At 46.0% G+C, this 14,080-nt stretch overlaps 1 protein-coding gene across 1 annotated transcript; it reads right to left on the bottom strand.

The window, feature by feature from the left end:
• Window positions 1-2,635: 2,635 nt before the first annotated feature.
• On the bottom strand, window positions 2,636-5,768 carry LOC139394120 (potassium voltage-gated channel subfamily A member 1-like). Its single transcript, XM_071142150.1, has 2 exons — window positions 5,215-5,768; window positions 2,636-4,776 (listed from the first exon to the last, which is right to left on the bottom strand). The coding sequence occupies exon 2, from the start codon at window positions 4,499-4,501 to the stop codon at window positions 3,017-3,019; it is 1,485 nt and encodes a 494-aa protein (XP_070998251.1). The 5' UTR covers window positions 4,502-4,776; window positions 5,215-5,768; the 3' UTR covers window positions 2,636-3,016.
• Window positions 5,769-14,080: the final 8,312 nt, after the last annotated feature.

Here is a 14,080-nt window from a genome sequence, read left to right as displayed (position 1 = left end):
ACACTCTAGAACCATGTGACCACTCTAGAACCATGTGAACACTCTAGAACCATGTGACCACTCTAGAACCTTTTGAACATTCTTGAACCATGTGACCGCTCTAGAACCATGTGAATACTCTAGAACCATGTGAACACTCTAGAACCATGTGACCGCTCTACAACCATGTGAACACTCTAGAACCATGTGAACACTAGAACCATGTGACCGCTCTACAACCATGTGAACACTCTAGAACCATGTGAACACTCTAGAACCATGTGACCGCTCTAGAACCATGTGAACTCTCTAGAACCATGTGACCGCTCTACAGCCATGTGAACACTCTAGAACCATGTGAACACTCTAGAACCATGTGACCGCTCTAGAACCATGTGAACTCTCTAGAACCATGTGACCGCTCTACAACCATGTGAACACTCTAGAACCATGTGACCGCTCTACAACCATGTGAACACTCTAGAACCATGTGAACACTCTAGAACGTGGCCTCTGTTGAACTTCCCACATCAGGGGTCAGTGGATGCCATTCCATATTTGTTTCTGTAAAGTTCACTCTCTCACTCGTCTTCTTTCTCTCTCTCTCCCTCTCTCTCTCTCTCTCTCTGTCTCTCTCTCTCTCTCTCTCTCTCTCTCTCTCTCTCTCTCTCTCTCTCTGTCTCTCTCTCTCTGTCTCTCTCTCTCTCCGTCTCTGTCTCTCTGTCCTTCCTCTCTGTCTCTCTCTCTCTCCTTCCTCTCTCTCTCTCCTTCTCTGTCTCTCTCTCTCTCCTTCCTCTCTGTCTCTCTCTCTCCTCCTGGACAGCTGTGTGTGTGTGTGGTTCCTCTCTGTCCTCAGGCCCTATATTACAGTCTGTACTGGGAACCATTAACGTCATATTCTATGTTACTGTTTAACTGTTACCCTCTTCTGAATGTGCAGGGTGGTTGGTACTATAATAATGCATCTCATGACCGGTATAGAGGATCTGATCTAGTTGACTATAGTCCAGGGAGGCACTTCCGTTTGAGTATGTAGGACATAAATAAGAGGGTTAAAGTTCAAGGCACTAGAAAACTCATTTGACTATGTTGTTTTTCCATGCACATTTTGTTCCGTGTTTCAATGTTGTTCTGTATAGGCCATAATATGTATATAATATAAATTACAAATACATAAATGCTGTAAAAATGAATAGCAATACGGAAGTCACCATTTTCTTATTGAGGGTAATAGTACCGTAGGTTCCATGCAGAGAAGCAGAAGCTAACCATGAAATATAATATTTTTTTAGTGAGGAGGGAGGGAGGGGGGGTTTGGTATCCCGGTAGGTCTCCTCCTCTGTGGGGAGGGGGGGTTTGGTATCCCGGTATGTCTCCTCCTCTGTGGGGAGGGGGGGGTTGGTATCCCGGTAGGTGTCCTCCTCTGTGGGGAGGGGGGTTTTATATCCCGGTATGTCTCCTCCTCTGTGGGGAGGGATGGGGGGGGTTGATATCCCGGTAGGTGTCCTCCTCTGTGGGGAGGGGGGTTTGATATCCCGGTATGTCTCCTCCTCTGTGGGGAGGGATGGGGGGGGTTGATATCCCGGTATGTCTCCTCCTCTGTTTAAGATATGGTTGAGGTGTGTCCTGTCCTGTCCAGTCCAGTCCAAACAGTAGTTCCGTCACACCGTGCTGTATTCACCAAGGTCCCTCGACAAGCTATTGAAACACTGACGTCATGCATGGAATCACCCAGGATACATGGTACCGTAGTCAGGTAGGCCGTAATGCAGTAGTTTGACATGCCATGATCTTCCAAAAAAATATATAAATATAGATGTTTCTGTTCCCTTAAGATTTAACATTCAGCACTTAAATGCTCCTAAATAAGTACTAACTTAAATAATAAATAAGCAGTGCACTTTTGGTGAAACCTAAATGAGAGAGAGAGAAAACTAAACCATAAAAAGAGAATTGGAGAATTATAATACAGGCTGTTGTTGTTGTTGTTTTAAATTATACAAATAATGCAACGTTACTGTGATGTGTCGCGCATGCCAGTAATATAAAACAGTGTCTCAACATGCTAATTTCAAGCTTTTTTTTTTATATATATAATTTTTTAATGAAGATTATTATCTCGCATGGCATCATCATCATCATCGTGTTATCGTCACACCCCTGTGGGATTAGAGCAGGTGTTTTTAGTTTCAGCGTCTGCTGGGATAGAAAGTAGCAGCAGTTTTACAGATGTCATCTGGTCTACAAACAGCCCCCACTTCTCATCATGTCTCCTTGGCAACAGGAGACCAGTGTTTTAGTTCAATCTCTGTTTTCTGTGTGGGTTTTGTTTGTTGTTTGTTTCTATTGTGATAAAGTGCTTAGCTGATCACTCAGTAGGTCTCCGGGTAACTAGCAATCGTCGGAACAACAACTGCACCTAGCGGACAACGTTTGTCGATCTCTCTCTCTCTCTCTGACTGCAGATGGTTGTTGGGTTCGGCTGAGATTCCATATTCCTTTTCTCTTTCTTCAGCAGATGCCGGTGCTTTACGCAACTCACCCTCACCCAAGTTCCACTGTAATCCATTATCCATTATCCATTATCCATTATCAATTATCCATGATCCATGATACATTATCCATAATCCATTAACAATTATCCATGATACATTATCCATGATCCATTATCCATGCAAAACCGTTTCTTCTTCAATGATCATGTTGTGTTTTCCCCGTGTCATATTTCAACGGCAGGATGTTTTCCGGTATATCTCCGATAACGTTAGGAACATAAAGATAATATGTTATTATAATACTTTTATCATTCCCATTTTGAGAGTCAAACAAACCTTTTTTTTTTTTTTATCCTCTTTTGGTGAAACAGTTTTCTCTCTATTCATTCAAATGTAATTAACGCAAATGCAAAAAAAAACGCATTATTAACGAAGTTAAATCAAGCATTTCCCGAAACATTTCTACAATATCTACAACGAACGGTGTGTCCTCATATCCCCATGATGTCTATCGCTGCCACATAGAATGAATGTATATATTTCTAAACGTCAGTCAGCAGTTTGCCCTTATTCACGCAGTTCTGGTTGAGGACAGGCGTACAGTTAGCAGTTCTGAGATTCGCGTCCCTAAAGTTATCAATACTATTGTTGATCCCTTCGTCTATTTCCATGTATTCTGACTTGCTGGCGATAGAGTTGGAGCTGCGGCGAGATGAGTTGCTGTCTGAGTTAAGGTCCTGGTTGCTGACGTTAAGAAGCTGCGCCTGCTCCTCTCCCTCCGTCTCCCGGTGATAGAAATAGTTAAAGTTGGACACGATCACAGGCACCGGCAGCGCGATGGTCAGCACTCCGGCGATGGCGCAGAGCGAGCCCACTATCTTTCCGCCGATGGTCACCGGGTACATGTCCCCGTAGCCCACTGTTGTCATGGAGACCACGGCCCACCAGAAGGCGTCGGGGATGCTTGTGAAGAAAGATTCCTTCTCCTCCGCCTCGGCGAAATAGACAGCGCTGGAGAAGAGGATGACTCCGATGAAGAGGAAGAAAATGAGCAGCCCCAACTCTCTCATACTGGCTTTGAGGGTTTGTCCCAATATCTGAAGCCCCTTGGAGTGTCTGGACAGCTTGAAGATCCTGAACACCCTGACCAGCCGGATGACCCTGAGGATGGCTAGAGACGCGGCCTGCTCACTTGGTTTCTCCTTCCCCTCCTGGTCCTCTGCCAGCTCGGTGCCCAGCGTGATGAAGTAGGGTATGATAGCTACTATGTCTATAGTATTCATCATGTTTTTAAAGAAAGCTGCCTTGCTAGGGCAGGCGAAGAACCGCACAATCAACTCAAAGGAGAACCAGATTATACACAGGGTCTCCACTATGAAGAAAGGATCGGTGAGAATATTTGGTTTATAATAGAATGTCACGTTGCCTACAGTTTCCATCCTACCCCGGGGGTCCTCTTTGAGTTCTGGCAGCGTCTCCAAACAGAATATGACTATTGAAATTAAGATAACCATCACCGATACTATAGCAATCCCTCTGGCAGGTCCCGAACTCTCTGGGTATTCAAACAGCAACCAGACCTGTCGTTGAAACTCTTTCTCTGGTAATGGTTTTTCCTCTTCTCTAATAAAACCTTCGTCTTCTCTAAACTTCTCCATGGCCTCTGCCCCGAGCTCGTAGAACTTGATCTCCTCCGAGAACATATCCAGAGGAACGTTAACGGGCCTCCTCAACCGCCCACCGGACTGGTAGTAATATAGAATAGCGTCAAAACTCGGCCGGTTCCGGTCAAAAAAGTACTCGTTTCTAAGCGGGTCGAAGTAGCGCATTCTCTTTTTGGGGTTACCTAGTAACGTCTCGGGGAACTGACTGAGTGTCTTTAGCTGGGTCTCGAAGCGCAGCCCTGAGATATTAATGACGACCCTCTCGCAGCACTCGTGGTCCTCGTGGTCTGGTGGGTAGGTGTCCTGCAGGTGCCCCGGCAGGGTGGACGTCTCATCCATGTTATCTCCGGCCACCACAGTCATCCTGGCGGTGTTGCCCGGGCTCAGCGCAGCGCTATGCGGCAGGAGATGCTCGGCTCAGCCCGGTGGGGGCAGGCATCCAGTAGCTGTCACTGCGCGCCTCAGATTTCTCCCCTCTCTCTCTTCTGTCTGATAGAAATCCCCTTTGCATTCACCCGGGCCAGGCAGGCAGAGGGCTAGCTCGCCAAGCGCTGCTCCTCTTAAGGCTCCCTTGCTCCTCTCTCCGAGTAGTCCTCCATTGCTGCTCCTCCTTCTTCTTCTTCTCCTTCGTCTTCCACCTAGTCGGAGGGAGGAAGGGAAGAGTGAGAAATAAAAGGAATCGAACGCAAGAGAGAGAGAGATCTTTTTTTCCAGCTCAGCAGTGTTATCTCAGTGTTTGTGACATGCTGTAGTCTAGATGGGAGGGAGAGGACGCCCACCTAACAGCGTGGGGGGGGGGGGGGGGGGGGGGGGGGGTACCAGGAACAGGTTGACCAGCATAGAGGACATCCAGGAGACAACAACACTGTGATATGGAGACAACTGGATTGTATATCGCATACATCATTATTCCAGTTTCACTACAACTGTCCACACTCTGCATCTCCATCCAGTGTACTAACCCTCTACACACTGAACACCTATTACCTTATAATAACTACAACACCAATGACAATAACGACCGTCAATAAAGATACGTTAATATTTACCGAACTGTCGGCTCTGTTATTAATTACCTGGATTTCCGTTTGGTGGTGGTGCACCCGCCAGCCACGGCTACAACTTTACAGTCCCGGCTTTTTGTTTTAAAGGTAGCGGATATCACTTTACTGCACTGTACAGTACGAGCTTCGGTGAAATATTCATAGACTGTACTGTCTCCGTTAATATCATCCACGCTATTCCCGTTTTATTGGCTTCTAACGTCGACTGGTGCGACCGTTAATATCACCCACGTTATTCCGGTGTTATTGGCTTCTAAACGTCGACTGGTGCGACCGTTAATATCACCCACGTTATTCCGGTGTTATTTGCTTCCAATGTCGACTAGGGCGACCTTCTTGAGGTACCGAACGGCTCTGAACCGCATTGGAAGAAGCGTAAATCTCTTGACAGGCAATTTAAAACCATGCTGAAGAAACGGTACGAACGAGGAATAGAGAGAATATAATATAATATAATACGAAAGAAAATTTTAAAAAAGCCGTTAACTTGAGCTCCTCTCCAACGGACGGCAACACCGACTAGTAGTTCCCACTTGGTCTTTTGACCGTCACGCGTGGCTGCGCTCTCCAGCGGCGTGGTCGTGAAATGAAGATGGTGTGAGTGAGAATCGAGCTGAACTTGAGCTGAACACGTTAGTGGGGCAGTGTGAGAGAGAGAGAGCAGAAGCACACAACCATTTCCCTTCCCGGCTCCGCTCTGCTCTGCACTGCAGTTTGCCGCATCAGCAGAAACGCAACGTTAGAAAGCTCTCCTCTCCTGGTTTGGTGCAGTAGAACAGCTAGAACTCAACATGACGCGGCCGTCCCAAGACGCACCGCTGTAACGCACCCATTCTCCCCGCCTAGATAAACATGTAGCACCTGACAAACACCGGGGGTTTAAGGTATCACTGAGCCACAGCCAATATAATACTTAAATAATGTGAACGCATGTTGCAGGATTTCATACAGAGAAGAGAGAGAGTGAGAACACCTCTCTCGGTGGGGAGGGAGGCGGAAGACGGGGGGAGAGAGAGAGAGAGAGAGCGAGCGTAAGAGAGGAGTGGGAGAGAAGGGGGGGGGGGAGCGGTTCGACGCAATGCAGACATACTGTACTATAACACATGTTGCCACAAATACACACACACACACACACACACACACACACACACACACACACACACACACACACACACACACACACCGGCAGCACCAAAACAACAGATCATTGTGTAAGCCACCTCTGCTGTAAAAACCCGAGTCATTGTACGGTGGCGTGACTGGTAGAGATATATTTAAATCCCTCTGGCAAACGGAGCTAATCTAAACGGTGATGCGAGCCAATGACATTTTAGGTAAATTGACGATGACGGAGAAAGGGGGTTGAACGACACAATGGGTGATCTATTTGACTGTTTTCACCTCTGGATATGTGACCGGGGAGTTTATTTTAGCATCCTTTATTTAACTAGGCAAGTCAGTTATTAACGTCAAAGTCTTATTTACAATGGCGGCCTACTCCGGTCAAACCCGGACGACGCTGGGCCAATTGTGCACCGCCCTATGGGACTCCTACTCACGGCCGGATGTGATACAGCCTGGATTCGAACCAGGTACTATTAGTGACGCCTCTTGCGCTGACATGCGGTGCCTTAGACCGTTGCGTCACTCGGCAGTGGCACCAACAGGAAATCTCCTCCAATGATAAGACGTGTTTATCAGCTGCATCATGTGATGTAAAGGCTTGGGTCTCTTCCCACGTAAACACCTATAGTGGGTCTGCTTGATAAAAACACATTATAATTCTTATTGGATCACGTTTAGTATGTCAACAGAAGTGAATTTAAAATACAATTGAACCTTGCTCTCTGTGTCTTCCATTCTGTGGTCCAGGATTTTCATCACGGTGATTACACTATGGTTTCAATAGTTTGAGGAATTATGACGTTAGATACATGTCTAGTTGGGCCATGGCTTCATATAGGCTAGTAGGTGTTCCCCTGTCCCCAAGACAAGGTGACTGGTAGTAGCACTCACCAAGGGGTTTAACACCAGGGGGTTTAACACCAGGGGATTTAACACCAGGGGGTTTAACACCAAGAGACTAACACTAGGGGGTTTAACACCAGGGGGTTTAACACCAGGGGGTTTAACACCAGGGGATTTAACACCAAGGGATTAACACCAGGGGATTTAACACCAGGGGATTTAACACCAGGGGATTTAACACCAGGGGGTTAACACCAGGGGGTTTAACACCAGGGGATTTAACACCAGGGGGTTTAACACCAAGAGACTAACACTAGGGGGTTTAACACCAGGGGGTTTAACACCAGGGGATTTAACACCAAGGGATTAACACCAGGGGATTTAACACCAGGGGATTTAACACCAGGGGATTTAACACCAGGGGGTTAACACCAGGGGGTTTAACACCAGGGGATTTAACACCAGGGGGTTTAACACCAAGAGACTAACACTAGGGGGTTTAACACCAGGGGGTTTAACACCAGGGGATTTAACACCAAGGGATTTAACACCAGGGGATTTAACACCAGGGGGTTTAACACCAAGAGACTAACACTAGGGGGTTTAACACCAGGGGGTATAACACCAGGGGATTTAACACCAAGGGATTAACACCAGGGAGTTTAACACCAGGGGGTTTAACACCAGGGGGTTTAACACCAGTGGGTTTAACAGCAAGGGGTTTAACACCAGGGGGTTTAACACCAGGGGGTTTAACACCAGGGGGTTTAACACCTGGGGGTTTAACACCAGGGGATTTAACACCAGGGAATTAAACACCAGGGGATTTAACACCAGGGGGTTTAACACCAAGGGATTTAACACCAAGGGATTTAACACCAGGGGATTTAACACCAGGGGATTTAACACCAGGGGATTTTACACCAGTGGGTTTAACACCAGGGGATTTAACACCAGGGGATTAAACACCAGGGGATTTAACACCAGGGGGTTTAACACCAAGGGATTTAACACCAAGGGATTTAACACCAAGGGATTTAACACCAGGGGATTTAACACCAGGGGGTTTAACAGCAAGGGGTTTAACACCAGGGGATTTAACAGCAAGGGATTTAACACCAGGGGGTTTAACACCAGTGGGTTTAACACCAGGGGATTTAACACCAAGGGATTAACACCAGGGGGTTTAACACCAGGGGGTTTAACACCAGGGGGTTTAACACCAGGGGGTTTAACACCAGGGGTTTAACACCAGGGGATTTAACACCAGGGGGTTTAACAGCAAAGGGTTTAACACCAGGGGATTTAACAGCAAGGGATTTAACACCAGGGGGTTTAACACCTGGGGGTTTAACACCAGGGGATTTAACACCAGGGAATTAAACACCAGGGGATTTAACACCAGGGGGTTTAACACCAAGGGATTTAACACCAAGGGATTTAACACCAAGGGATTTAACACCAGGGGGTTTAACACCAGGGGATTTAACACCAGGGGGTTTAACACCAGGGGGTTTAACACCAGGGGATTTAACACCAATGGATTTAACACCAGGGAGTTTTACATTAGGGAGTTTAACACCAGGGGGTTTAACACACGACAGAATCAGCTGACAGGATATATTGCTTGGGGGGTGGAGGAATGTCTATTGTTTTCAGGCCTGGAGTTTACACCAGGGGGTTTAACACACGACAGAATCAGCTGACAGGATATATGGCTTGGGGGGTGGAGGAATGTCTATAGTCTTCAGGCCTGGAGTTTTACACCAGGGGGTTTAACACCAAGGGATTTAACACGCGACAGAATCAGCTGACAGGATATATGGCTTGGGGGGTGGAGGAATGTCTATAGTCTTCAGGCCTAAAAGGTTCCAACTCTGAACGTCTTTCTCCCTCTGGAGGCTGGTGTAGGATATCTAGCCTGGTCTCTCATAGACTAGACATAACATAGTAAAAGTAAATCGGGTATGATATGTTAGGTTTGGTAGAGTTACATAAGACAGAAGGTTACTTAAGGCAACAACAAAAGGACAGTGGTTGGTCGGTGCGCATGAGTAGGCTCATAACGTGAACGTCTAGTCTATAAAACTATAGTGTTTTAACTAACTAGCAACTTGTCAACTTCTTACTACTTTTTTAGCTGATTAGCAACTAATGAGCAATGTTTAGCTAACCCTTCCCCTAATCCTAACCTTAACCCTTTTAGCTAATTAGCAACTAATTAGCAATGTTTAGCTAACCATTCCCCTAATCCTAACCTTAACCCTTTTAGCTAATTAGCAACTAATTAGCAATGTTAGCTAATCCTCCCCCTAATCCTAACCTTAACCCTTTTAGCTGATTAGCAACTAATTAGCAATGTTTAGCTAACCCTTCCCCTAATCCTAACCTTAACCCTTTTAGCTAATTAGCAACTAATTAGCAATGTTAGCTAATCCTCCCCCTAATCCTAACCTTAACCCTTTTAGCTAACTCTTCCGCTAACCTTAAACCCTTTCAACCTAACTCGTAACCTTATCCCTAACCTTAACCCTAACCCCTAGCCGTGCTAATGTTAACCAGCCAGCTAACGTTAGCATTAGCCACCTAGCCACCTAGCTAACATTAGCCACCTAACTAACATTAGCTAGAACAAATTGGAATTCTTAACATATTGAACGTTTTTGTAAGTGAATACATACCATCCGGAACGTCTCATATCAAACTAAATGGAGTGTCTCTAACATGGGATATGAGATATGAGTTTAAATCCCTCCGTTCAGGAGAATACCTACCATCCGGAACGTCACATATCAAACTAAATGGAGTGTCTCTAACATGGGATATGAGATATGAGTTTAAATCCCTCCGTTCAGGAGAGACAATGGTGGTATTTAAACTGTTTCCCAAAATGAAACAAAGTTCCCTTCACGGTGCACGGGCTGTTCCAAAGTAGTACACTATATAGAGAATCGGGTTCCATTTGGGACTCAGTCATTTCCTCTCCCTATAGCCCATTATCTGTCCCTGGCTATTAGGATGTGTTGATAACCTTTTTAAAGCTGACTGATTCTAAGACCTCACACACAGAGTACAAGTACTTTACATGCATCACGTGTTATAGCAACAGTAGAGAATAGAACCACAGGATCGTCAAGCAGGCTTATGTCTGTGCAAGGACTTCTTAGTGTCGTTGATTCATACGTCTGTCTCTATTCCCTTTTACATTTATGAGAGCGAGATCAAGAGTGAGAGAGAATCTCGACATATCAATTAGTATCTGGCTAAAAATACTTTAATGAGTTATAGAACCCATTGCCCTTTGTGGTTGTGAGGTCTGGGATCCGCTCACCAACCAATAATTCACAAAATGGGACAAACACCAAATTGAGACTCTGTGTGCAGAATTCTGCAAAAACATCCTCTGTACATCGTAAAATAGCAAATAATGCACCCAGAGCAGAATTAGGCCGATACCCACTAATTATCAAAATCCAGAAAAGAGACAATAAATTCTACAACCATCTAAAAGGAAGCGATTCCCAAACCTTCTTTAACAAAGCAATCACCTACAGAAAGATGAACCTGGAGAAGAGTCTGCAAGCTGGTCCTGGGGCTCTGTTCACAAACACAAACACACCCCACAGAGCCCCAGTACAGCAACACAATTAGACCCAATCAAATCATGAGAAAACCAAAAGATAATTACTTGACACATTGGAAAGCATTTACAAAAAAAAGGAGCAACCTAGAATGCTATTTGGCCCTAAACAGAGAGTACACAGTGGCAGATTACCTGTCCACTGTGACTGACCCAAACTTAAGGAAAGCTTTGACTATGTACAGACTCAGTGAGCATAGCCTTGCTATTGAGAAAGGCCACCGTAGGCAGACATGGCTCTCAAGAGAAGACAGGCTATGTACTCACTGCCCACAAAATAAGGTGGATACTGAGCAGCACTTCCTAACCTCCTGCCCAATGTATGATCATATTAGAGACACATATTTCCCTCAGATTACAGAGACCAAACAAATAATTCCTAAACAAACCCGATCTTGATAAACTCCCATGTCTACTGGGTGAAATACCAGTGTTCCATCACAGCATCAAGATGTGTGACCTGTTGCCACAACAAAAGGGCAACCATTGAAGAACCAACACCATTGTAACCCATATTTATGCTTATTTATTTTCAATTTTGTACTTTAACTATTTGCACACCAGTATAACACTGTATATTGCCATAACAAGACATGTGAAATATGTAAATTCCCCTGAAACTTGTAATTGTAATGTTTACTGTTTATTTTTTAATTGTCTAGTTTTTTACTTTTGTTTGTTATCTATTTCACTTGCATTGGGGCAATGTAAACATATGTTTCCCATGAAAATAAAGCGCTAAGAATTTAAATGAATTGAGAGAAAGCGAGAGAGAGAGAGAGAGAGAGAGGGGGGGGGGGGACTCGGCTCATTGGCCTGTGAGGAAATATATTCCCGACGGAGCCGTCAGCCCTGTCCCATCTGATAGAACACTCTCATTCCTTCTCCCTGGAACGCTCTCATTCCTTCTCCCTGGAACGCTCCCATTCCTTCTCCCTGGAACGCTCCCATTCCTTCTCCCTGGAACGCTCCCATTCCTTCTCCCTGGAACGCTCCCATTCCTTCTCCCTGGAACGCTCCCACAATAAGAGATTCTCCCGCCGCTGTATCTCCATTCAACCTTGAATAAAACCCCACATAACCCATTGAGGACAGATGTAAGGTTAGGTCTGAGATTTGGGCTGGGATGTGTGCTGTTTATGTATCCGCTGGTGGGGCTGCGAGGGAGGGGGAGAAATAGAGGAGGAGGAATTCCCGACGGTTAATATTATTTTTTTTTTAAAAGCTCAGTTTCAGTTTCAGCACCATGGACAGCGGATCGAGCACAGCGCCTGTTTCTTACATATCCCGTTCCGCGTAACCCGGATCACTGAAATATGATGCAATGTGAGAGGAGCAGGTTCCTCCAAAACAATAGACACCATCTGATCGAAGGATGAGGGAATGTTTTTGTTTTGTTTTTTTCTTCTAGTCTCTGTTCAACTACTATTAATTTACTTTAATTGATGAAGCCTCAGCCTGTCCTGCTGACCCAGATTCGCAAAATAGGACTCTCATTATTGTTACCACGTGTTTCTACACCGTTACAGTGCTGCTCAGCAATACTACTGTAATGTTATAGTGTTCTGCTGTTTCTAGAGCTATCTGGCCAGGAGACCAACACAGAGTGGTGGAGCAAAGAGCCAGCCAACAGTGCTAACGGTGCTAGCAGAAAACTATCATCAAATGCTAGACGCATGCTAGCAATGCTAGCTAACATCTGACACTGCTAGGCCAGCTAACATCTAACAGGGCTAGAATTGCTAGCTAACGTCTGACACTGCTAGGACAGCTAACATCTAACAAGGCTAGGCTAGCTAACATCTAACAGGACTAGCAATGCTAGCTAACATCTAACAGGACTAGCAATGCTAGCTAACATCTAACAGGGCTAGCAATGCTAGCTAACATCTAACAGGGCTAGCAATGCTAGCTAACATCTAACAGGGCTAGCAATGCTAGCTAACATCTGACACTGCTAGGCCAGCTAACATCTAACAGGGCTAGCAGTGCTAGCTAACATCTGACACTGCTAGGCTACCTAGAGGGGGGCGCAAGAGAGACAGCAGGGGAGGTAGAGAGAGGGATGGAGAGGGGGGGAGGGAGGGAGAGAGAGGGATGAGAGCGAGGGAGGTAGAGGGAGGGATGGAGAGAGAGGGAGGTAGAGAGAGGCAGGGAGAGAGATATGGAGAGAAACGAGAGAGAGGAAAGGTTCTGTACAGCATGTTCAACACCATTCTCCATGGCAACCAGTAGGTTCCAGAGACAGATGCAGAGAGAGGGTAAAAACAAGGTCTGCCTTGTCACATCGGTTCACATATTATGAGCTACAAGAGAGATTGAAGAGAGAGAGAAGAGAGAGGGAGGGAGAGGGGTGTGGAGATAGAGAGTATGTGAGAGAGAAAGAGATGGGGGGGGAACTTAATGTAATGTTTACTGTTCATTTCTATTGTTTATTTCACTTTTGTAAATTATCTACTCCACTTGCTTTGGCAATGTTAACATATGTTTCCCATGCCAATAAAGACCCTTGAATTGAATTGAGGGAAATAAAGAGATATTGAGGGAGGGAGAGAGAGAGAGAGAGAGAGAGAGAGAGAGATAGATAGATAGGGAGCAGGTGGGTCTGGCTGTCTGCTTGGTCCTCTCCCCTCTCTCTCCTCCCTTCCCTCTCTCTCCTCCCCTCTCTCTTTACTCCCCTCCCTCTTTCTCCCCCCTCTCTCTCTCCCCCCTCTCTCTCCTCCCCTCCCCCTCTCTCTCTCTCCTCCCTTCCTTCCCTCTCCCCCTCTCTCTCCTCCCCTCCCCCCTCTCTCTCTCCTCCCCTCCTTCTCTCTCCCTCCTCTCTCTCCTCCCGTCCCTCTCTCCTCCGCTCCCCTCTCTCTCTCCTCCCTTCCCTCTCTCTCCTCCCTTCCCTCTCTCTCCCCCCTTCCCTTTCTCTCCCCACTCTCTCTCCTCCGCTCCCCTCTCTCTCCTCCCTTCCCTCTCTCTCCTCCCTTCCCTCTCTCTCCTCCCTTCCCTCTCTCTCCTCCGCTCCCCAGCCAATCAACTGTTGATGTTATCGTTCACTAAGCTGCCAGAGGCTCTAATGTCGCTGGATGGAAAGAGATCACCGCTGTGATTCAGTTTGACTGACAAGGTGTTAATATAACAGTAATTCATACCCGATAAACATGTGGTTGTTATTATAAAAAGCTTTGGTGTAAAGCCAGATGTGTGTGTGTGTGTGTGTGTGTGTGTGTGTGTGTGTGTGTGTGTGTGTGTGTTTGTGATCACCCTTGCATTTATTGATAT

The sequence above is a fragment of the Oncorhynchus clarkii genome, unplaced genomic scaffold (assembly GCF_045791955.1).
Source record: "Oncorhynchus clarkii lewisi isolate Uvic-CL-2024 unplaced genomic scaffold, UVic_Ocla_1.0 unplaced_contig_13468_pilon_pilon, whole genome shotgun sequence".
NCBI lineage: Eukaryota > Metazoa > Chordata > Actinopteri > Salmoniformes > Salmonidae > Oncorhynchus > Oncorhynchus clarkii.
Note: the sequence above shows the minus strand (reverse complement) of the source record. Positions and strands in the feature narration are given on the sequence as shown.

Excerpts from the sequence above, each read along its gene's own strand:
- LOC139394120 (XM_071142150.1), bottom strand. The coding sequence starts at position 4,501 with ATGACTGTGGTGGCCGGAGATAACATGGATGAGACGTCCACCCTGCCG.